The sequence below is a fragment of the Neoarius graeffei genome, chromosome 7 (assembly GCF_027579695.1).
Source record: "Neoarius graeffei isolate fNeoGra1 chromosome 7, fNeoGra1.pri, whole genome shotgun sequence".
Taxonomy (NCBI): Eukaryota; Metazoa; Chordata; class Actinopteri; order Siluriformes; family Ariidae; genus Neoarius; species Neoarius graeffei.
The window spans coordinates 22,409,362-22,435,222 of NC_083575.1; the positions used below are offsets into that span (position 1 = coordinate 22,409,362).

The 25,861-nt window shown below is 42.6% G+C and overlaps 1 protein-coding gene across 1 annotated transcript in view; it reads left to right on the forward strand.

Annotated features, from left to right (window-relative positions):
- The window catches only part of lrrc1 (leucine rich repeat containing 1), a 192,719-nt gene that overhangs the window by 98,045 nt on the left and 68,813 nt on the right, over window positions 1–25,861 (forward strand). Inside the window, exons 2-4 of the mRNA XM_060925407.1 lie at window positions 7,360–7,477; window positions 13,764–13,842; window positions 20,336–20,425. Of these exons, the coding sequence (XP_060781390.1) occupies window positions 7,360–7,477; window positions 13,764–13,842; window positions 20,336–20,425 (287 nt within the window). The remainder of the gene's footprint in view (window positions 1–7,359; window positions 7,478–13,763; window positions 13,843–20,335; window positions 20,426–25,861) is intronic.

Genomic DNA, 25,861 nt, shown 5'->3' on the forward strand with positions numbered 1-25,861 from the left:
AAGAATGAATGGGGCCATGTATCGTGAGATTTTGAGTGAAAACCTCCTTCCATCAGCAAGGGCATTGAAGATGAAACGTGGCTGGGTCTTTCAGCATGACAATGATCCCAAACACACTGCCCGGGCAACGAAGGAGTGGCTTCGTAAGAAGCATTTCAAGGTCCTGGAGTGGCCTAGCCAGTCTCTAGATCTCAACCCCATAGAAAATCTTTGGAGGGAGTTGAAAGTCCGTGTTGCCCAGCGACAGCCCCAAAACATCACTGCTCTAGAGGAGATCTGCATGGAGGAATGGGCCAAAATACCAGCAACAGTGTGTGAAAACCTTGTGAAGACTTACAGAAAACGTTTGACCTCTGTCAATCCCAACAAAGCGTATATAACAAAGTATTGAGATGAACTTTTGTTATTGACCAAATACTTATTTTCCACCATAATTTGCAAATAAATCCTTTAAAAATCAGACGATGTGATTTTCTGGATTTTTTTTTCTCATTCTGTCTCTCATAGTTGAAGTGTACCTATGATGAAAATTACAGGCCTCTCTCATCTTTTTAAGTGGGAGAACTTGCACAATTGGTGGCTGACTAAATACTTTTTTGCCCCACTGTATTTGTCGCACCATAACACGGTGCACTAACAATGGTTCCGGGTTGTTTGGCATGCAAACTGCGACAAAATGCGTTAATATTTTTAACGAATTAATGTTCCACCCCTTATTATAAAATTATAATTGATGCTTGTGAAACCTACCTACTTCAGAATTATACAAAAATAATTCCATATTTAGAAAGGATGGGTTGCAAGGACTTGGTAAATGTGTACTTTTCTACCTCTAAAATAATTTATGGAGATAGAAACATTTAACTGAATGTACCTATTAAATTGGTGATTTTCACAAAAAGTATTCCGTCAAAACATGACTGAAAAAAACTGAAGTATTCCATAAGGAATGAGTTTAATAAAATTTTATTTATCTGTCTTATTAGGTTTGTACTGATAAACAGGAAGAACAACTGTCTGACACAGAGCACAACAACAAAAGGCTGCATTTTGTTGTTTTTAACTTTCCGGGTATTAATTAAGGCAGCAAGGCATTTTATTATAATAATGCGCCGTATTATTATAACTAAATGAAAAGTCTGGGCTCCATGTTCCGACATGTCAGTACCTGGATGGATAAGCTTTTCTCACACACTTCCTGTAACACTGCAGTTCACTTCCAGTCAGACAGACACCGGGTTACAGAGTTTTATTCCTGTCTTTAATCAAGAGCGTGGTCTTTCAATTTGAGAGCAGTATTTATTCATTTCCTGTTCCAATTTTGCAACGTTTTCCCTGGCGCTCTCTGTCTCTCTTTCAAATAGCCCCTGCTCACACTCTCAGAATTCACCAACCAATAGAATGAAAGGCAAGATGTTGACAGTGAAATAATCACTGCCTCCTTGGGTGTGTTCACTTTATATACATAGTTTTCACTGACGTCACGGCATTCCGGGGAACGCCCTCCAGCCGCCATCTTGTGGGGCAAACAAAACGGACCATCGCTATTACTGGCTACGTTATCTCGGACGAATTTATGAAGTTATATAGTCAGTTTTCTAAAATAAAGATCAATGTCGGCAAAATCAAGCAAACAGAAGTATATAGATACATTAGACGACATCTCACGACAACGGTATGCAGCCAAACTGGCCTTGATTGGGGGAATTGACCCCTACGAAGTGGACAAAGATGTATTTTCAAGTGACTATGCAGGGTTGCCAAAGCCTGAAACTGCCAAAGCCTGCTCCAAAGCCTGAAACTGACTTTAAATGCTGTCTGATATATACAACTTTATATATTCTACAGTGCGCCTTTTGGCGGATGCCGCCTTTTTCACGGCTGAATCGCGCAGATCCGATTTTTTTTTTAGGGGGGGCATTGGAGTGTCTGATTATAATTTCAAAGTAAATTCTGTATTAAAATTACTAAATAAGCAAATCCGTTACAGTCCATGAAACAGGAAGTATAAGGATGAGAAAAAAACAGTTTAAATCGGAAAGCTGCGCACATTTGCGCAAAGCTGCGCAAATATGCGCAGCTTTCCGATTTAAACTGTTTTTCTCATCCTTATACTTAAACACGATTGTTTATTTAAACAACTTACCACTTATAAAATGATCGGAGCAGACTTTGCTGTGTTTGGAAGGCTGATAATCCTTGCGGTTGATTCTCGCAAGCCACAGATTTCTCCTTTGTATGCTGAGTTTCTTTGTTTGCTCGCCTTCGTGCTCCCGTACAGTGGGAATTCCATAAAAGCTCCGTTTGACGTCATCATCTGACCTATTACGACAGCCGTGAATACAACAGGTGTGCACCATTGCTAGCTTTAAATAGCCTGCTTGGGTTCTTTTGAAGACTTTGTACTCGCGCGTTACAATGTGTGCTCAGTGACCCGTACGGTAAGCTTGACCCACAAGATGGCCGCCACTAGGGAATCCCCGACTCTGTGACGTCATGTGCAAACTATGTATTGAGTCTTGTGCAAAAGTCTTAAGCACCCTATTTTTTTTTTCCATACAAACTTTGCTATAGATTTCTATTTTATGACTTGTACATTATCGAGTCAGTACAAAAACATTTTAGAGTCCCAAACGTTCGTTTTCCAGCACAAAATTAAATGTTACAGGGAAAAAAAAGTTTGTATCTGAGCAGTGTATTCCATAAGAGAGCACTTTTCAGATGAAAAAAGAAAACATAATGAAGGCTGCTGGGTTTTGGTGCAAAATGAAGAAGCGAGTGTGACAGTCAAAGCGTCCAGAAGAACTGTGGCTGGTTCTGCAAGACGCTCAGTAAAACCTACAGCTCATTTCCGCATAAAACTGCTCTCACTGTACCTCAGACTGCTATTTTTATTTTTTTTAAAGCAAACAGTCGTCTCACACCAAATATCAACTTTGTTTCATTTATTACGGCTCACTGCTGGTTTTTATTTTTTTTAAATAAATGTTGAAACCTTGCATCATTTTTAAGCCGTTTCTGGTCGACGGTATGTATTTCCATGTGCCTAAGACTTGTGTGCAGTACTGTCTGTGCAGTTACTGTTTAACCAGAAGCCGGTGTGCTGTTGGGTGACTATGTGTAGTTTGTATAGTAAAGATATGGACACACTCTTGCATGTACTAAGTCTATCAAGAAAGCAAGTGAAGTATATGTACTGTTGTTAAGGCCCTGGATGGCAGGCGTGGATGAACCGTGTTAAAGAGTAACCCACCTGTAAGTAAAGCGAACACACCCCAGGAGGCAGTGGGGGTTTTATTGGTCAGTGTTTTACTTTTCTTCCTGTTGGTTGGTGAATTTTGAGAAGGTTGTATCACCAAATTCAGAGAGAAAATGCAGAAACCTGTGAGCAGGAGATTTGCAAGCTCACAAAAGCAGTCTGGGTGTGAGCAGGGGCTGAGAGAGAGAGAGAGAGAGAGAGACCACACAGACAGACAGACCACCCCCCCGAAAGAGAGAGAGAGAGAGAGAGAGAGACAGACAGACAGACAGACCACCCCCCCCAAGAGAGAGAGAGACAGACAGACAGACCACACACACACACCCTGAGAGAGAGACACACACAGACAGACACAGACCACACCCCCCCCGAGAGAGAGAGAGAGAGAGAGACAGACAGACAGACAGACCACCCCCCCGAGAGAGAGACAGACAGACAGACAGAGAGAGCGAGGCATGCGCGCGCACAGGGAGAGAGACAGACATGGGGAGACACACAGAGACACACACACACACACACACACACACACAGACAGAGAGAGGCACACGTGCGCGCACAGGGAGAGAGACAGACATGGGGAGAGACACACACACAGAGAGATACACAGAGAGGCACACGCGCGCACACGGAGAGAGACAGACATGGGAGGAGACACACACAGAGAGAGAGAGAGATGTACACACACACAGAGACGCAGACAGAGAGAGAGAGAGAGATGTACACACACAGAGACGCAGACAGAGAGAGAGAGAGAGAGAGAGACATGCGCGCACACGGAGAGAGACAGACATGGGGAGACACACAGAGAGAGAGAGAGAGAGAGAGAGAGAGAGGCATGCGCGCACACGGAGAGACAGACATGGGGAGACACAGACAGACAGACACACACACACACACGCACACACAGGGAGAGAGACAGACATGGGGAGACACAGAGACACACACACACACAGATGGGATGGGGGGGAGAGGCCACACACACACAGATTGGGGGGGGGGAGACCACACCCCCCCGAGAGAGAGAGAGAGAAGGAGAGACACAGACACACACACAGAGAGAGAGAGAGAGACACTGAGACAGAGAGAGGCGCGCGCACACAGGGAGAGAGAGACACAGACAGAGATGCGCGCGCACACCGAGAGAGATGGGGAGAGACAGAGTGAGAGAAACAGACTGGGAGAGATGCAGAAAGAGAGAGAGAGAGATTCCCAGTGTCTCTGTCCATCTGTGGTGAGATGCACAGAAAGGGAGAGAAAGACGAGCAGAGGGAGAGAGACGCACACAGACGGGGAGAGACACATGGGGAGAGAGGGACCGAGAGAGAGAGAGACAGACAAAGGGGGGCAGGTTTTTTGGAGCAGAGCAAGTTTGCACGCAAGCAGGAGGTGTTGGGGGGGGGGGTTGGACAATGCACGACTGGAACGTGAAATGAGCAAATACTGTTCTGAAACTGAAAAAGCACACTCTTGGTTAAAGATGGGAATAAAACTCTGCACAGGTGCCGTCTGTATCGTCCCCGTAACGGTGGTTCAGGCTGCAGTTGTGATGAAAGCCGCTGTAGAGGAGTTATGGAAGTAGGGCAGATAAAGTGTTAAAAGGCCGATTCCATCAGCGGTGGAGGGAAGCACAGAGCTGTTTTTGCCAGGTCACTGGGCAATCTTAATTGCTTAACTGTTAGTTTTGGGAAAGGAATTGATCACGGCCTGTCGACAGACACGTTTGTGCTGCTTGTACAGGCTGTGAATTGGCTGAATGGTTTCGTTTGTGTGTTCAGTGGAATTTTCAGCATGTTTTTGAATTTATTTTTAAGGAGATTTCCGAGAAGTTTGCCTCTGCACTTGGTGTATTCCAGACTATGAATTTTCAAATCTGTGATTAGTGTGTTTTCAGTCTCTGTTACACACACACTCGGGCCATCCTTAAAAAAAAAATCCGTTTCCTGTCCACCGGGTGAAAAAAATTTTCAGTTGGGAGGGAGGGATTTTTTTTTTTTTTAATATATATATGGATGGATAAGAAATCGCAATGCTGTTTGCTTTTTCTTTCAGTACTTTATTACAAAAGCAGACACATTTAATAAAATATGACGGTTCAAAGTGGAAGTAGTACTGTATCTAGCTAAAAATGAAGTTGAACACAAGCAAACAAAAATTGCGATTTTTTTTCAAAACTTGCTCAAAAGCATTTGAGCTGATGAAATTATGTCAATGCAATGTTTTCATGCAAACTTTTTTATTTCATATCTAAAATAATTAAACGATGATTTGTGTTTTATGCTAGCTACTAGAATTGGTGCTAATCTAACCTGGCATTCGCAAAGAATTACAGCATATAGCCAGTCCGTGTTAGCAAAACGCATCTGAACATGCTTTTTCAAAAATTAGACAGACTTCCTATCTTCTAGGCAGGCAAAGCAGATACCTTACTTCAAAAGAGATTTTGCTTATTCGATCATATTGAGGTAGAGTCAGGTTCGCTCATCTTCAGGGTCCACACTGCCTTATCCAGCCATAAAGGCACACAGACTGCTGTTCGCTACAATGTGGAGCATGAGATCATGGCTGATGACGAATTGGCACGATTCTTGAGGTTTTTGATTAGGCCATCCTTAAAAAAAAATCCGTTTCCTGTCCACCGGGTGAGCAAAAAAATTTTCAGTCGGGAGCGAGGGATTTTATTTATTTTTTTTGTATATGGATGGATAAGAAATCGCAATGCTGTTTGCTTTTTCTTTCAGTACTTTTTTATTACAAAAGCAGACACATTTAATAAAATATGACGGTTTAATCAACTGAAACTTGTACAAAAACGGTCCTCGGCATTTCACTGCCTCTTTGATTCTGTCCTGGCGGCCGTCTAAATACCACAAGCAGTTTGTAATGTTCATCACTATATTTGTTCCTTAAGTTTGGCCAGCATGTCTAGATAGACAAGGCCCTTCTCTCTGGATGTCTTTTATAATTTTGTTGTGTAATTCGTTCTTTTTATTTGCTACAGACAGAGTTTTTAATTCTGTCCAGCCAACCTGCATTAGTTCCGTAAACGCATTTTTTTTGTTCAGTTCCGTTCTCATTTTGAATCGATCTATTAGGTTCTCCTACAGGTCTGTCAGGGTCATTAACAAAGTAGGTAATGAATTTCACATAAAACTCAAAAGCTGTTTGTAACGTCTCGGATGGATCGAGATCAAACGAATTTTCCAGTAACAGTTTGTGATGGTCCGACACACGGACTTTTTGTAGTTCTAAATCGAGCGTTAGGCCGAGTTCGGATGAAATTACACTATTCAAATGATCACTGAATGATTTGTTTTTCTGAATCTTTACTATTTTGTTGTTCGCTAGAATACCGTTTTGCGATTTCACACTTAAGCAAATGTTTGAAAACTCCGGATCTGCTTCCTTCATGGTGGCTGCCATTTTTTTGTGCCGCACGGTGCATGCGCAGAGCCGATTCGATTCTATATTCTGCGCGGAATGTGTAAATGTCAAGTTCGATTTTAGATTTATGAACCCGAAAAAAATGTCGAAAAACCGGCGTAAAAAAAAAAATTTTCAACCGCACAAACGGCACTCACCCGGCCGGTGGACCAGAAACAGAACATTTTTTAATAATGGCCTTGGGGGGCGTCGTGGCTCAGGTGGATAAGGCGCCATACCATAAATCCGGGGACCCGGGGTTCGATTCCGACCCGAGGTCATTTCCTGATCCCTCCACGTCTCTCTCTCCCACTCATTTCCTGTCTCTACACTGTCCTATCCAATAAAGGTGAAAAAAGGCCCCCCCCCCCCCCCCCAAAAAAAAAAAAAAAACTTTAATAATGGCCTCATTTATTTCAAAAGAGAAAAATGTGTGCTTTTGATTCCTCTTGTTGCTTTGTTCTTAAAAAAAAAAAAAAGTCTTGGAAATTGAATGACTTAAAATTTGAGAGTTATTTGTAAGGACATGTAGCTCATGGCTTTGGCCTTGGAGGACTGGGAGAACTGATCTGAATAGATCAGTACGAGACTGAGAGTAAGATTTTAAGTGCAATTCAGTACACAAAAATTGTTTTGTTTGCTTTAAAATGGAGACTCAACATTTGCTTGCTGCTTTTCAGCAATTCTTCCAGCTGGTGAAGTTAAGAAAGCTGGGCTTGAGCGACAACGAGCTCCAGAGAATTCCTCCCGAGATAGCAAACTTCATGCAGCTTGTCGAGCTCGACGTCTCGCGCAATGGTAAGTGGACCCGTTTTCTCCTTTCCTCCTGAGTAGGCTGTTTGAGTTCGCACTTTCGGTGAATATTCTTAGGTGAGCGTAGTAGATAAACATGATTGACAATGGATATTAAAAAAAAAAAAAAATCAGTATGCTTGAAGGTGAAACTCGTCTTACTGAGATCTCGCAGAGACCTACAGGTATGGTACCAGAAAATAGATTGGTGTTTGAAGCTGTTCATGATTCCCTCTATCCTGACTAGAGCCCCAGTCCTAGCTGAAGAGAAGAATCCCCGTAGCATGATGCTGCCACCACCATGCTTTACTATGGGTGTGGGGTTCTTTAGATGATACATCTTTGAATTAGGCCAAAACCCCCTTTACTTTGGTCTCACCAGACCATAGAACAATTTTTCCATATGGTTTGGTAAAGTTTACGTGGGTTGTTTGATTCCCCACAAGAGAAAGTGCTTCCTTCTTGCCACCCTACAGCATAGCCCATGTGAAGAATATAAAAGATTGTCACTTGCAGCAAGTGATCAGTACTTGTCAGATATTCCTGCAGCTCCTTTAATATTGCTGTAGGTCTCTTGGAAGCCTCACTGATGATGTTTTCTCTTCTTGTCCTTTTATTAATTTTGGAGGGATGTCCTATTCTTGTAAATGTTGCCGTCGTGCCCCGTTTTTCTTCGTTCGCTGATGGCATTCACAGTTTCCGTGGTACGTCAATATTTTTCTATTTTTGTACCCTCCATCCTGATCGATATCTTCATGCTTTGAAAGCTCTTCTTCAGCAGTTAGATGAAATAAAGATGTCAGGGAGATCCTACAGAAACAGCTGATGCTCAATTGGGTGAATCAGAATCACTTCATTGACCGATATGCTGATGATGGAGAACTGTTTGTACACGAGTTTGATTGTGCTTGGCTAATTACGTGCTTAATTGGGGAAGTCGTGGCCGAATGATTAGAGAAGCAGCTGTGGGACCGAAAGGTCGCTGGGTCGATTCCCTAGACTTGCAGGAATAGCTGAAATGCCCTTGAGCAAGGCACCTAACCCTCAACTGCTCCGCAGGCTGCTCTGGGTATGTTGTACATTATTCTGGATAAGAGCATCTGCTAAATGCCTGTAAAGTTATGTCATGTAATTCTGAGCACAGTCACATGCCCTATTCTAAAAGGGTGTGTACACTTATGTAACCAGATCAGGGGATTTTTTAAATATTTGTTTTACACTCAAGTTAGCTGTGATCACTTGAATGGTGGAAAAATATTTGGCCTGGTTTGTCTTTACATCCTAGAAAATCTACGGTTTTAACAAGGGTGTGAAGGCGGCTTTTTTAAAAAAAATAATATCCACTGTAATACTTTTCCTGGTAGATGTTCTAGTTTAGTGTTGCAGTGAGGAAAGTTACTGATCATTCCTCTAAAGTTGACAGCTGAGATATATAAATACTCAGCCCTGGGTTTTTTCTAGGTCTTGAATGAATCTTTAATGACCATCCATGATCAGATTTCATGAATAGACCTAATGACGTAGCTGGAATTTCATGAACTTGCATTACATCATATTTGCGTTTAGTCTCATCGTTGGTATTCGAATGTGTGACCTGTTACTGATGGAACAAGCTCTTTTCTGTTTGCCACTTAGAAGGGCTGTGTTAAATTTTTTTAAGAAGAAGAAGCCTTTTATTTGTCACATGCACTCCTCTGCATTTAACCCATCTGAAGCAGTGAAGCATGTGCGCGCACTTATATATATGAGTGATTCCATGCTTATGGGTACTGAAATGGGGACATGAACTTATTCACCTAAAACCATTTCTTTTTTTACCATCAGGTCACAAAACATGTAATCTTTAATGAATGATATGTTAAAAGATAACTTTAATTTTCTGAGATGTAATAAAAACATATTTATATGCCAAAGTCAAGCCTATGAGTTCCAAAATGATGTCTGTTACATTACTTCTGTTACGATTGTCCATCTCGCGTCTGTTACAAATTAATTACAATCTAGCTATATACCATGTTAATCTTATTGAAAGAATGTGTATGTTTATTCTACTACACATGTTTATTCATTATATTTGCTAAAACATCACCTTCCTATGTTTCAAAAAGTAATTCTACATTGTTAAAATTGAGAATCTATATGTCCACAACACTTCTGTTACGTTCTGACTTTGGCATATAAATATGTTTTTATTACATCTCAGAAAATTAAAGTTATCTTTTAACATATCATTCATTAAAGATTACATGTTTTGTGACCTGATGGTAAAAAAAAGAAATGGTTTTAGGTAAATTAAAAATAAGTTCATGTCCCCATAAGCGTGGAATCACTCGTGTGTGTGTGTGTGTGTATATATATATATATATATATATATAAAAAATACATGCACACATACCCAGAGCAGTGGGCAGCTATGCTACAACTCCCAGGGAGTTGGGGGTTTGAATGCCTTGCTCAAGGTCACTTCAGCCCCGTGTTAGCCTAACCGGAGGAAACCAGTTAGGCGTGGGGAAACCCATGCAGACACAAAGAGAACATGCAAACTCCACACAGAGAGGCCCCCGTCGGCCGCTGGATTCGAACCCAGAACCTCCTTGCTGTAAGGCGACAGTGCTAACCACTACACCACCGTACCACCCTGTAACGTCCTAAAATCATTCCTATGCCATTAAGGCACATCAGCTGGTGCCTATCTCTGTTTCAGTAGCTTTCAGCCTCTTGCCTATTACCTAGCTATTGAGGTATTTCACCTGACGTCACAGGGTCACGTGACGCCCCGGTGTCCGCCCTTTTGGACGGCAAGCTAGCTAATGTCAACAACAGTAGCTAGTATGTTACTGTAGCAATGTTTACGTTCAGTCATTTGGATGACTGTTAAAACCTTTCACACTCAAGTTTTTCCTTTACTGGATTTACTAGTTTACTGAGCCAGCGAGCCCCGGAGCGCTAGCTAGCCGGCCAGCCAGCCCCGGAGCGCTAGCTAGCCGGCCAGCCAGCCCCGGAGCGCTAGCTAGCCGGCCAGCCAGCCCCGGAGCGCTAGCTAGCCGGCCAGCCAGCCCCGGAGCGCTAGCTAGCTAGCGCCAGCCAGCCCCGGAGCGCGCTCAGTAAACTAGTAAATACAGTAAAGGAAAAACTTATAATGGGCCATGTCTCAACAGACTAAGAAGTTATTTCAATGACATTTAATAACATTTTGTTTATCCTGAGGACCGAAAGTAAATGAAAATGTGAACAAACCTTAGCTGTCAGTGAACAATCCTGGTAGAAGCAGGTAAATGTCATTCTCTAAGCCTGCTAACCTCAATTTTTGCAAATACCTCTCCCTCTGCTCGCCCTGTAAATGCCCTACGTCGCTGGATAGTGAAGGTGTTTTCTGCATCTTGCTCCTTTTTCTTTTATGTTTTTCGTTTGTCGCCTTCCTCGCATTCAAACTGATTCGAGCCGTGCCGTCCAAAATGGCAGCATCACATGACTTGGTCACGTGAGTGAAATACCTCAATAGGGTTACAGTGGGGGCTGGTCCTCTGCTAACCACGAAAGTTTGGCAAACACCCCCTCCACCCCAAAAAAAATCTATATTCCGCTGTGATTCATCAAATGGCAGTAGGTACCATTTTTATGATGGTCTTTAGTATGACCCAACCATGAGTAGAACATACCATCTCCCAGTTGAGAGGCGGACATGTGAACCACTAGGCCAACTTTTATTTATTTATTTATTTACAACCCCCGATTCCAAAAAAGTTGGGACAAAGTACAAATTGTAAATAAAAACGGAATGCAATAATTTACAAATCTCAAAAACTGATATTGTATTCACAATAGAACATAGACAACATATCAAATGTTGAAAGTGAGACATTTTGAAATTTCATGCCAAATATTGGTTCATTTGAAATTTCATGACAGCAACACATCTCAAAAAAGTTGGGACAGGGGCAATAAGAGGCTGGAAAAGTTAAAGGGACAAAAAAGGAACAGCTGGAGGACCAAATTGCAACTCATTAGGTCAATTGGCAATAGGTCATTAACATGACTGGGTATAAAAAGAGCATCTTGGAGTGGCAGCGGCTCTCAGAAGTAAAGATGGGAAGAGGATCACCAATCCCCCTAATTCTGCGCCGACAAATAGTGGAGCAATATCAGAAAGGAGTTCGACAGTGTAAAATTGCAGAGTTTGAACATATCATCATCTACAGTGCATAATATCATCAAAAGATTCAGAGAATCTGGAAGAATCTCTGTGCGTAAGGGTCAAGACCGGAAAACCATACTGGGTGCCCGTGATCTTCGGGCCCTTAGACGGCACTGCATCATGTACAGGCATGCTTCTGTATTGGAAATCACAAAATGGGCTCAGGAATATTTCCAGAGAACATTATCTGTGAACACAATTCACCGTGCCATCCGCCGTTGCCAGCTAAAACTCTATAGTTCAAAGAAGAAGCCGTATCTAAACATGATCCAGAAGCGCAGACGTCTTCTCTGGGCCAAGGCTCATTTAAAATGGACTGTGGCAAAGTGGAAAACTGTTCTGTGGTCAGACGAATCAAAATTTGAAGTTCTTTATGGAAATCAGGGACGCTGTGTCATTCGGACTAAAGAGGAGAAGGACGACCCGAGTTGTTATCAGCGCTCAGTTCAGAAGCCTGCATCTCTGATGGTATGGGGTTGCATTAGTGCGTGTGGCATGGGCAGCTTACACATCTGGAAAGACACCATCAATGCTGAAAGGTATATCCAGGTTCTAGAGCAACATATGCTCCCATCCAGACGACGTCTCTTTCAGGGAAGACCTTGCGTTTTCCAACATGACAATGCCAAGCCACATACTGCATCAATTACAGCATCATGGCTGCGTAGAAGAAGGGTCCGGGTACTGAACTGGCCAGCCTGCAGTCCAGATCTTTCACCCATAGAAAACATTTGGCGCATCATAAAACGGAAGATACGACAAAAAAGACCTAAGACAGTTGAGCAACTAGAATCCTACATTAGACAAGAATGGGTTAACATTCCTATCCCTAAACTTGAGCAACTTGTCTCCTCAGTCCCCAGACGTTTACAGACTGTTGTAAAGAGAAAAGGGGATGTCTCACAGTGGTAAACATGGCCTTGTCCCAACTTTTTTGAGATGTGTTGTTGTCATGAAATTTAAAATCACCTAATTTTTCTCTTTAAATTATGCATTTTCTCAGTTTAAACATTTGATATGTCATCTATGTTCTATTCTGAATAAAATATGGAATTTTGAAACTTCCACATCATTGCATTCCGTTTTTATTTACAATTTGTACTTCGTCCCAACTTTTTTGGAATCGGGGTTGTATTTATTTATCTATTTATTAAAAATAAACGTAATTCTTGAAACGAAATGTATTTGTATGTGGAATCATTTTAACGAGGGTACTTTATAGCTGGAGATACTTGAGTTCATTTGTAATGGCAGATTTTTTTTTTTTTTTGTGGGACGGTTCGAGGGAGGGATACTTATGCCAGGAAGTACAGTATGTACTGAATATAAAGCTATTTTAGGTTTAGCTTCTGTTCTAGAAGATTAAATAAGAAAAAAAATCTGTTTGAAGAGTTCATGATGGATTACTGGGATGAATTATGATCTCGGTTTTCTGCGCGAAAGAAAGCGAGTCTTCACACTTTTCAGAAAGCATGCCACTACGGACTCGTTATTTTACAGACTTTCAAATACTAAATCTTTAAAATAACTTTTTTTTTCCTCTACTGGAGGCATTATTATTTTAAATAGCAGCTCTTTTCCTTTAAAATCGGTTCCCACATGCTTGCTTGCACACACCCTGCGTATTTTTGTATGTTCTCTGTTTTTTCCTTTTTTTTTATTATTTATTTTGAGCCCTCTTAGATTAGCTATGGTACTGACATCACTGAGAATATTTCTTTGCTGGGAATATGGCCGGGATGATAATTACCCCTTTGCTGCTCACTATTTTCAAGTTTCATACACCAATTTTACAACCTGGACTCGGTGTTTGGCAAGGCCATGCCGTAATTTGCGGCAGCTCAAATGCACTTAAATGGCCGTTTTTTCCTTCGAGTCTGTTCTGTGTTTTCTGTCCGTTTGTGCCGAGGCTGACTCGAAGCACTTTTGTTAAACATTTATAGCAAAATGAATTGACCGTTGACCTGCTTCTGAATCCGTGTACACTTCCTGCTGCAGATAGATGCTTTGCATTCTTGATTAGATTAAAACAGCAAATTGTTGTAACTGGAATTATGACTGTAACTACTTTTTTCCCCTGTGTTCTGTTTTCCGCAGATATTCTCGAGATTCCCGAAAACATTTCCTATTGCAAAGCCCTTCAAGTAGCAGACTTTAGTGGCAACCCTTTGATAAGGTAATTGAAAGATGTCTGTTGCACTTAACACACAAACATTTCACATGTTGGCCTCTCTCTCTCTCTCTCTCTCTCTCTCTCTCTCTCTCTCTGTCTCTCTGACTACAGTTGGCAAATAATCAGTAAGAATTTTTTTTTTTTTTGCCAAGTGATTAAACGCCTTCATTATCATTTTTTCATCAGTAGAGTCTGTTATAGCAGCTGGGTGCACTTTTTTTTTTCTTCTCCATTTTAATCAATCGGTGCATTCATTTCGCCCTTTCATCAGTTCTCTTGTTGCGTTTTTGAGAACTATAGGTTCTGATTTAAGGTGATTGCACGTTTTCTCGAATGCTAGTACTTTTCTGCACAAGCGTCCTCACACTGATTGTGTTGTTTACTATGCTTGTATGTGCTCCTTTTGGTCTTAATAGAACCCTAATGGACCTGGGACTTGGCTGTGGTTGTGATCTGCTGATAACGACCTTGTTTGTTTGGGTTTAATCGGTTTTCTTTATTATTAGTTTTGCTTGTCTGCTCCGGAGCTGCTGTTAGCTTTTGCTCACAGCCAGAAACTGCACTTGCATGTTTACACTCGTGATTTGTCGAGATTTTTGATAATTTTATACTGATTTGCACCGATCAGCCATAACATTTTATGACCATTATTCACAAGTGAAGTAAATAACATTTATTTCATTACAATGGCACCTGGCAAAAAGTGTCCTGCCAAAGCCCCCCCCCCCCCCCCCCCCCCCCCCCCCCCCGTCGCATTACAAGCTGGAATTAAAACGGAGTCTTGGTGGTGAGCACCATTTGATTTACACAACATGCCTACCACTTTAAAGATGCAAATTGTTTATTTATTGTGACACAAACAATAATTAAGATGATAAAACAGAAATCTGGAGTGTGCATAGGTATTCACCCCCAAGCCAATACTTTGTAGAATCACCCTTTGCTACAATTCCAGCTGCAAGTCTCTTGGGGTATGTCTCTATTAGCTTAGCACATCTAGCCACTGGGATTTTTGCCCATTCCTCAAAACAAAACTGCTCCAACTCCTTCAAGTTAGATGGGTTGCGTTGGTGTACAGCAATCTTCAAGTTATGCCACAGATTCTCAATTGGATTGAGGTTTGGGCTTTGATTAGGCCATTCCAAGACATTTAAATGCTTCCATTTAAACCACTCCAGTGTAGCTTTAGCAGTATGTTTAGGGTCATTTGTCTTCCTGGAGCGTGTACCTTCATCCCAGTCTAAAACCTCTGGCCAACTCAAACAGGTTTTCCTCCAGAATTGCCCTGCATTTAGTGCCATCCATCTTTCCTTTAGTCCTGACCAGCTTTCCTGTCCCTGCAGATGAAAAATATCCCCACAGCATGATGCTGCCACCACCATGCTTTTCTTTTTCTTACATTATTATAGTAGGAATGGTGTTCTCAGGGTGTTGGGTTTGTGCCACACATGGCATTTCCCATGGTGGCCAAAAAGATCAATTTTAGTCTCCTATAACCAGAGAACCTTCTTCCGTGTGTTTGGGGAGTCTGCCACATGCTGTTGGGCAAACTCCAAATGTGTCGTCTTATTATTATTTTTTTTCTTAAGTAAAGAATTCCCCGGCCACTCTTCCATAAAGCCCCACTCTGTGGAGTGTACAGCTTAAAGTGGTCCTATGGACAGATACTCCCATCTCCGCAGTGGATCTTTGCAGCCCCTTCAGTGTTATCTTTGGTGTCTTTGTTGCATCTCTGATTAATGCCATCCTTGCCCGGTCTGTGAGTTTTGGTGGACGGGGCCTTCTCTTGTCAGGTTTGTAGTGGTGCCATATTCTTTCCATTTTGCTATAATGGATTTAATGGTGCTCCGTGGGATATTCAAACTTTGGGATTTTTTTTACAACCCAACCCTGATCTATACTTCTCCACAACTTTGTCTCTGGCCTGTTTGTAGTGCTCCTTGGTTCTCATGTTGCTGCTTAGTAGTGTTGCAGAGTCAGGGTCCTTCCAGAACAGGTTGATTTATACAGACATCATGTGACAGATCATGTGACACTTTGATTGCACACAGGTGGATCTTAATCAACTAATTATGTGACTTATGAAGTGAATTGGTTGGAGCAGCTCTTATTTAGGGGTTTCACACGAAAGGGGGCGAATACTTATGCACACTCCAGATTTCTGTTTTTTTCATCTTAATTATTGTGTCGCAATAAAATATAAAAATAAAAAATGCACCTTTTTAAAGTGGTAGGCATGTTGTATAAATCAAATGGTGTTAATCCCCCAAAAGTCCATTTTAAACCTCTGGGGTCTAAGGGTATTTTCTGGCACTCTGATGGTTTTGGCATGCTCTGATTTTGTCAATTTCAACAAATCTAAGCGGTATTTTCAAAGTCATGACTTCTTTTGTATTCAGCAGTTCAGCTACCGTAATATCTATGTAGTATCTGTGTCATGACTTTTAAAAAAAAAAACAAAACAGACAGATAAATTGTTATAAAAAGCAGTTTTAGAACAGTGTTAGAATGTGTGAAAAAACATTACCTGTTGTGACAAACTGTTTTTGGTCACTTGAGGTGATTCTGTTCAGTCCTAGGAATATATCAAGCACAAAAACTTAAATCTGCTCCATTGATCTTGACAGTTAACTGGCCATCAAAAATTTCATGAGAAGTGTTAAAAAAAAAAAAAATTCCATTCAATGAGAAGAGTGAAAACACCTCCCACTGCCAACTCTTAATCGTATGTGTGACTCCGGTGTGACCTGAGTAAGGTGACCAAGTTTTATGTTTCAACTAATTTAGGTAATTTAAAAAATATATTATTTGTTAAAGGGCGGCATGGTGGTGTAGTGGTTAGCGCTGTTGCCTCACAGCAAGAAGGTCCGGGTTCGAGCCCCGTGGCCGGCGAGGGCCTTTCTGTGTAGAGTTTGCATGTTCTCCCCGTGTCTGCGTAGGTTTCCTCCGGGTGCTCCGGTTTCCCCCACAGTCCAAAGACATGCAGGTTAGGTTAACTGGTGACTCTAAATTGACCGTAGATGTGAATGTGAGTGTGAATGGTTGTCTGTGTCTATGTGTCAGCCCTGTGATGACCTGGCGACTTGTCCAGGGTGTACCCCGCCTTTCGCCCGTAGTCAGCTGGGATAGGCTCCAGCTTGCCTGCGACCCTGTAGAACAGGATAAAGCGGCTAGAGATAATGAGATGAGAGATGAGATGACCTACTCATTCTAAACCTGCTGAGCTTTGCCAGCGAAGCTCTCGACCCCAGAGGGTTAATTCCAGCTTGTAATGTGACAAAACCGGACAAACACCAAGGGGGATGAATACTTTTGAAAGACACTGTATTAGGCAGCAAGAGAACAATCAGTTCTTGAAGCTGATGTGTTGGAAGCAGGAAAAACGGACAAGCATAAGGATCCGAGTGACTTTGACGAGGGCTGAATTCTGACGGCTAGATGACTGGGTCTCAGCATCTCCAAAGTGGAACATCTTGTGGGGTGTTCCCGGTACGCAGCGGTTGATGCCTACCAAAAGTGGTCCAGGGAAGGACAACCTGTGAACCTGCGACAGGGTCATGGGTGTTGAGGGCTCAATGATTTGCATGTGGCACGAAGGATAGCCTGTATGGTCCAGTCCTACAGTAGCACAAACTGCTGAGAAAGTTAATGCTGGCTGAAACAAAGGTGTCAGCATTCCCTTTTTCAGCAGTTTGTGCGACAGTAGCTCTTCTGTCGGATTGAACCATTTGGGTTAGCCTTTGGTGCCCCATGCGAATCAGTGAGCCTTCAACACCCATAACCCTGTCACCAGTTCGCCAGTTGTTCTTCCTTCCCATTTTTTCCTGCTTCCAACACGTCAACTTCAAGAACTGACTGTTCTCTTGCTGCCTAATATAGACCCCTTCGCATGTTTGTAAACAAACCGACCGTTGCCAGGATGCGCGCGCAGCCTGGACTCAGAAACAATGGCGCTGCCCATAGACCGGCTTTATGAGCTGTCAGATTATGCCAAACAATTGTCGTTACAAGATCGAGAATGCTACATAAATAAGTTAACTCTAACAAGTGGACATCACCTACCGGATCCGTATTTAAAGGAACAGTCCACCGTACTTCCATAATGAAATATGCTCTTATCTGAATTGAGACGAGCTGCTCCGTACCTCTCCGAGCTTTGCGCGACCTCCCAGTCAGTCAGACGCAGTCAGACGCGCTGTCACTCCTGTTAGCAATGTAGCTAGGCTCAGCATGGCCAACGGTATTTTTTGGTGCTGTAGTTAGATGCGACCAAACTCTTCCGCGTTTTTCCTGTTTACATAGGTTTATATGAGCAGTGATATGAAACAAGTTCAGTTACACAAATTGAAACGTAGCGATTTTCTATGCTATGGAAAGTGCGCACTATAATGACAGGCGTACTAACACCTTCTGCGCGCTTCAGCAGCGCATTGATACGGAGCTCAGATATCAATGCGCTGTCGAAGCGCGCAGAAGGTGTTAGTACGCCTGTCATTATAGTGCGCACTTTCCATAGCATAGAAAATCGCTACGTTTCAATTTGTGTAACTGAACTTGTTTCATATCACTGGTCATATAAACCTATGTAAACAGGAAAAACGCGGAAGAGTTTGGTCGCATCTAACTACAGCCCCAAAAAATACCGTTGGCCATGCTGAGCCTAGCTACATTGCTAACAGGAGTGACAGCGCGTCTGACTGCGTCTGACTGACTGGGAGGTCGCGCAAAGCTCGGAGAGGTACGGAGCAGCTCGTCTCAATTCAGATAAGAGCATATTTCATTATGGAAGTACGGTGGAATGTTCCTTTAATTAAAGAGTGGACGGACGATGTTAGTAAGTTCCCTGGTATACAATGGCCAGATATATACTCGTACCTTATTGACGAGACTTCAGTGTACACCCACGAAAAACTTCATGCCTACAAGTCTTTAGACGCATATGATTGTTATGTGCGGGCATGTACAACTTGATTAACAATGGGACATTCATATTCATTTTGTTTTAATCAAATTATGCCAGTGATGTGATGGCAATGTGGCTTTAGCTACAACAGCAAATACCAACACTAAACAGCAATTTCATTCTCATCTCATTATCTCTAGCCGCTTTATCCTGTTCTACAGGGTCGCAGGCAAGCTGGAGCCTATCCCAGCTGACTACGGGCGAAAGGCGGGGTACACCCTGGACAAGTCGCCAGGTCATCACAGGGCTGACACATAGACACAGACAACCATTCACACTCACATTCACACCTACGCTCAATTTAGAGTCACCAGTTAACCTAACCTGCATGTCTTTGGACTGTGGGGGAAACCGGAGCACCCGGAGGAAACCCACGCGGACACGGGGAGAACATGCAAACTCCACACAGAAAGGCCCTCGCCGGCCCCGGGGCTCGAACCCGGACCTTCTTGCTGTGAGGCGACAGCGCTAACCACTACACCACCATGCCGCCCCCTAAACAGCAATTTGCAGGAGGTAATGGCATGAAAGGAATGATAGTGTAAAGAGTGCAGCTAAGAGAAATCAGAGCTGCGTAAAAAGCGAGAGGCAGAGAGCAGAAATGAAACTGAACGGGGCGGGAGCTAGGTTAGAGCAGTCAACGTAAGTTGGCATTTAGAGTGAGGGCACACAATTTTACCTTTCCATCCTTGCTTTAAAATTGTGATTTTCGGCATACACAAATAACGATGGCACAAAATCTGGACTGCTTGAGTCAAGCGAGACCTCTCCTACAAACAAAACTGCATGCAAAGCTAAGTTAACATGCTAACAATATTCATTACATTGTGTAACTATGACCCAGCTAATCAGACAAACGCTACCAAAGTATTTTGCTACATCAATAAACGAAGACTAGAAAGAATAAAAAAGAGAGATTTAATAAATAGCCTGATCTTACCTGTGATGATGTGGGCACTGCAAACCCGCGCATTTTTGATGGTGCTTTCATCCCAGTCTACACGTTTGATGGCTTGTAGCCATAGACGTCGGCGATTTTTTTTGGGAATGGGTGAGATCCTGCTGGAATTCTGAACATTTTAACCCCATCACTGCTACGATTCTGACACCCGACAACACAACAACTAGGCATTTCTGAGTCTTTTTTGAGTCCAGGCTGCGCGTGCAATTTCCGCTTACGTATGAATGACGTGTACTGCGAAGGGGTCTATATCCCTCCCCTTGACAGATGTCATTGTGACATGACCAGTGTAATTCACTTCACCTGTCAGCAGTCATAATGTTATGGCTGGTGTGTGTGTGTGAGAGAGAAACGCTAAGAAATTGATTATTTTATTTGATCTTTTCAGTGTTTATACTTCTCACTATTTATGCATTATTGCAACTCTTCCATCCTTGTATGACAGGGATTACATTTAGTCTCAGTATTTCATTGTTTTTAATCCATCTTGTAATATTGTTGTAATGTCACACTGTCTGTCTTTTAATTTCAGCAAATGGAATCTTTTTTTCTCTTTCTCTCCCCCTCCCCAGATTGCCGCAGAGCTTCGCCGAATTGCGGAACTTAACATGCCTTTCCATCAATGACATTTCTTTACAAGCACTTCCTGAGAACATTGGAAAGTAAGCACACGTTTCCTTTTTGCCTGCTGACAAAATGTTGAGGCCTTCCTTAAAAATAAAATCCGTTTCCTGTCCACCGGGTGAGCAAAAAAATTTTCAGTCGGGAGCGAGGGATTTTTATTTTTTTTTTAAATATATGGATGGATAAGAAATCGCAATGCTGTGTTTGCTTTTTCTTTCAGTATTTTTTATTACAAAAGCAGACACGTTTAATAAAATATGACGATTTAATCAACTGAAACTTGTACAAAAACTTTAAGTTAGCATTTTAAATGCTGACTGCAACATTTGCAAAACTTTTACGAAGGTACTTAAAATGTCCGACACACGGACTTTTTGTAGTTCTAAATCGAGCGTTAGGCCGAGTTCGGATGAAATTACACTATTCAAATGATCACTGAATGATTTGTTTTTCTGAATCTTTACTATTTTGTTGTTCGCTAGAATACCATTTTGCGATTTCACACTTAAGCAAATGTTTGAAAACTCCGGATCTGCTTCCTTCATGGTGGCTGCCATTTTTTTGTGCCGCACGGCGCATGCGCAGAGCTGATTCAGCTCAGAGTGCGCGCGCACTCGGCGGAGGCAGTAGTGTGTCGGAGGGAACAGAAGCAGAGATGATGCTTATTTAGTCTCTGGTAAACCAGTCTTCTCTCGTTCAATTACGTGCTGGCATCAAAAGACACCGTTGGTTGTAAATGAAGCCAAACTGAGTGGTTGGAGTGTATTTTCATACACAAATGGAGAAATGTTGGCTGAGTGTGTAATTGTGTAGCCCCACTGCAGACCGTTGTCGTTGTTAATTCATAGCATGCTCAGCTGCGTGAATGTGTCATGCACCGAAAATAAGAGATTTACAAGCCAGGAACGCCTCATGATGCAATACGCAAGAAAAGAAAGAAGATTTACTGCCATTTTACTTTGTATTTGAGTAAAGTGAATAAATAAATGGTCTGTGGAAAATACATTTAATCCTGGGAACTGCGTGCACAGGAGTTTATTTTGTGTTCACTCCCCCCCGGCTGGCTACTTATTTGTCATGGCTGGCTGGTATGAGCCTTATGGTCCTTTTCCACTACCCTTTTTCAGCTCACTTCAGCTCACTTCAGCCCGACACGGCTCGTGTTTCGACTACCAAAAACCAGCACGACTCAGCTCGCTTCAGCCCTGCTTAGCCCCTAAAACTCGCACCGTTTTGGAGTGGGGCTGAAGCGAGCCAAGCCGTGCCGAGTGAGGTTGGGGGCGTGAGCAGACACTCCCCTGTGCACTGATTGGTGAGGAGGAGTGTCCTCACATGCCCACACACGCCCCGCGAGCGTGCTGGGATCTGTAAACACCGCAAACCCGGAAGGAGAAGAATTACGAATTACGAGAATTTCTGAAGCCTTATGCGCCTCGCCTCATCTATACGCTCTTGCCAGTATCTGTTAGCGTTGTCGGTGACAACAAGCCACAGCACCAAGACCAGCAACACTAACGACTCCATGTCCTCCATGTTTATTGTTTACTCTCCGGGTCGTGAGACTACCGCTTAAAAGCTCACTGATCTCACTGTTTGCGCTGCTTAACGACATCACCTGACGTCCACCCACTTTCGCTAACTCCACCCAATGTGTCCACCCACTTCCAGCCAGCACGGTTCAGCGCGGTTGTAGTCGAAATGCAACTCCAACAGCCCCGCTCAGCCCAACTCAGCACGGCACGGCTCAGCCCGACTCAGCCGCGTTTGTAGTGGAAAAGCGGCATTAGTGGAAAGCCCTGGGAATGCGGAAATGCGGATTTTAGATTTACGAACCCGAAAAAAATGTTGAAAAAATTTTCAACCGCACAGACGGCACTCACCCAGCCGGTGGACCGGAAACAAAACGTTTTTTTAATAATGGCCTGAAGGGGGTAGCACAGATCTCACTGCACTGCTTAAAGCAAGCTCGATGATTGATTGATTGATTATACGTGTTGTGTTAATGACTTTCACAGCGACATTGTCCTGAATTTTAACAGTAGCTGATTAATGAGAGGATTTTTTTTTTTTGATTAAGCCGGTGGTCTTTTTAAACCTCAACTTTTAATTTGCTGAATTTTGAACTGATGGACGTTTCATGACACCTGACCTCATGGCCAGAGTTCCTCCACTAAGAGCTTTGGCATAACTTTTTCACATTTTGTGAGCTGTATTTAGCTTTCCTTCAACAATAGCTCGTCTCTTGACTGAGTGTTTTAATATATTTTGCACATATAATATTTGACTTTCATTTTGACACGGCAAAGGAAAAACTGACAATTGGTGGATGTTTTTTTTTTTTTTTTAAATAAATGTTCATGTCCAAACTGTCAGCTTAACACCCAGCTAAAACCACTTTCTCCTTGGCAGCCACTGTGACTGTCCAGACGCAAATGCTGACAGAAACCTTTAGATTAGTAAAGCTTCCTCTAACCACATGGTTTGTGTTTCGATCCTCTGCAGTAAACGTGTCAATCATCTGGCACGTTGTGGTATTTGTATGCTGGTTCGGTTTCCCTCTGTCTCGTGCCTTCTCATCATGCCAGGACTCTGTTCATTTCCTGTGTAATTTCCGCTAACTTCTTTGCTCTATCTTGCATGCAATCAAATAAGAGCCTGTCACAATCTGATTGCTTTATTTCCAAAGAACTGCGTTTCTCTCGGCACTTGCAGGAATCAAAATAGCATTGGCATATAGACTTTTTTTTTTTTTTAAATATGGTTTAAAAAAAAAAAAAGTTTTCCAGCATTGTGCTGCATGTAGCTATTGTTCTCTCACTCTCACTTTCTGAAGTTTCATGAGAGACTTTACATTTAGGCATGGAGGCTGATTTGGGAGATGCTTTTGTCATCCCGATAAATTGTGCGACTTCTGACGGTAGTTTTGTACGAATATGGCACAAAAGCAACAAGTCGAAAGACGCATTCTTTCACTGGATTCCGCAAACCCACATTCATTTGTATAAAGCTGCGTTTCACGAAACCTTTTCCGCCACACGCCCAGCCGGCAACCCTCACGGACCAGGAATTGAGTTGTCGTAGTTATTCCGTTTATCAGAGAACTTTTTAGGGAGACCGGACACTTTTGGACCCATTTGCATCAAGAGAGGCTGAGCTGTTCACAAGGCCTTATAGGACAGTAGTGTCCATATTGTACTGTATTATGGGATAATTTAAAGGCAGCGTGTTTAAATCTGTACTTAACTTTCACTAATATCCAGTACCGCGAGTATACGCTACCATTCAAAAGTTTGGGGTCACCCAGACAATTTTGTGTTTTCCACGAAAAGTCACACTTTTATTTACCACCATAAGTTGTAAAATGAATAGAAAATATAGTCAAGACATTTTTCTGGCCATTTTGAGCATTTAATCGACCCCACAAATTAGGGATGTTAACCGATGACCATTTGACCGGTGGTTGACCAAATCAACGTCAACCGGTTAATTTATTTATTTTTTTTGGTTTTCGGTTAAAAAAAAAAAATCAATCGTTTTGAAGTTGCCGATTTTGGAGCGGAGGACTTGGAATTCTGTGTTGTAAACGCTTGGGGCGTGCCATGCGGTGTGCCATGCGGTGTAAGGATGACAGCTGACAAATCAGAAACACCCATTCAGTCATGCCCCGCCCTCCTGCCCCAGTTAAAGACAGCTGACAAATCAGAAACACCCATTCAGTAATATCTCGCCCTCCCGCCCCAGTTAAAGACAGCTGACAAATCAGAAACACCCATTCAGCCATGTCCCGCCCTCCTGCCCCAGTTAAAGACAGCTGACAAATCAGAAACACCCATTCAGTCATGTCCCGCCCTCCCGCCCCAGTTAAAGACAGCTGACAAATCAGAAACACCCATTCAGTAATGTCCCACCCTCCTGCCCCAGTTAAAGACAGCTGACAAATCAGAAACACCCATTCAGTCATGTCCCGCCCCAGTTGAACACAGCTGCCACTCGCGAAAGAAAAAAGTGTAGACAGGCTTTTTAGCTTACAGATTACTATTCTGTTTTTTTTTTAATTATCATTAGAAGGCAGATGGAGTTTAGTCCTGCCTTGGCCAGTGCATTCTGAAAGTATGTTTCGGTCTGTAGCCAACAATGCATGTTACTGCAGATCATATCTCTCCACACAAACTAAAGGCGCAGATGCCGACTTTTTCACGGCTGAATCGTGCAGATCCGATTGCTTTCCTTTCAGCATACAGAATTTACTCTGATGAAATTATTCAGACACTCCAACGCCCCCCCTAAAAAAAAAAAAAAATCGGATCTTTGCATGATTCAGCCGTGAAAAAGGCGGCATCCGCCAAAAGGCGCGCCGTTTGCATCCCTATTTAAACTCATAGGTTAACCAACTTTAACCGGCTAATGAGGCTCGGTGGTCGGTCAAGATTTTTTTTAGTTTTCGCCATCCCTACTACAAATGTGATGCTCCAGAAACTCAATCTGCTCAAAGGAAGGTCAGTTTTATAGCTTCTCTAAAGAGCTCAACTGTTTTCAGCTGTGCTAACATGATTGTACAAGGGTTTTCTAATCATCCATTAGCCTTCTGAGGCAATGAGCAAACACATTGTACCATTAGAACACTGGAGTGAGAGTTGCTGGAAATGGGCCTCTATACACCTATGGAGATATTGCACCAAAAACCAGACATTTGCAGCTAGAATAGTCATTTACCACATTAGCAATGTATAGAGTGGATTTCTGATTAGTTTAAAGGGGTACCAAATATAATATATACAGTTGCTGATGTGACAAAGTAACGTATTCTATCAAATTTATATACTAGAAAACAACGAAATATCTTGGTAATTGTAAATATAATAGTCGGTACGCTAAACGGCACAAGAGTCGCCATTTTTAAAAGACCATGACGTCAGCCCTACCCACTGCACTAGGAGAGAAGCGTGTAATCGTGGCGTCGGGCGCATCAAGTGAAAGTGTTGGGTTCACCCAGAAAGAGACCCCGATTCCTTCGTGGGCCACCCTCGGCCGAGGACGAGAATGATCAGGTCGAGATAAACTGACATGTGTAGTAAACTGACATTTGACAGAGCGACAGCTCTGTCAAATCATACGAAGAGATCCCGCAAGACACACTGCAAGCAGGCTATGGCTTAGAAGGGTACCAGTTTGAACCTAGGAGAGGTACTCTCGACTCCGGTGATGACGAAAGAAGAGAAGAAAGCTCGGATGACGGCGAGGATGAGACTGATGCTGACCATGGGCATGGTGAGCGTGGGGCAGAGCGTAACACAACTGGGCACATACATGCGTCATGGGTGTTACGCAGAGAAAATGAACGTGCATTCTGATTGGATAAAATTAATATCATGGCGGGTTGTTCAAACTGCGGAAATAGTTTGCTCGAGCTACTTTCAAAACACTATAACTTTCCAACCTTAGAACAAAAAACTTTTGTAAGTCTTGAATAAGGT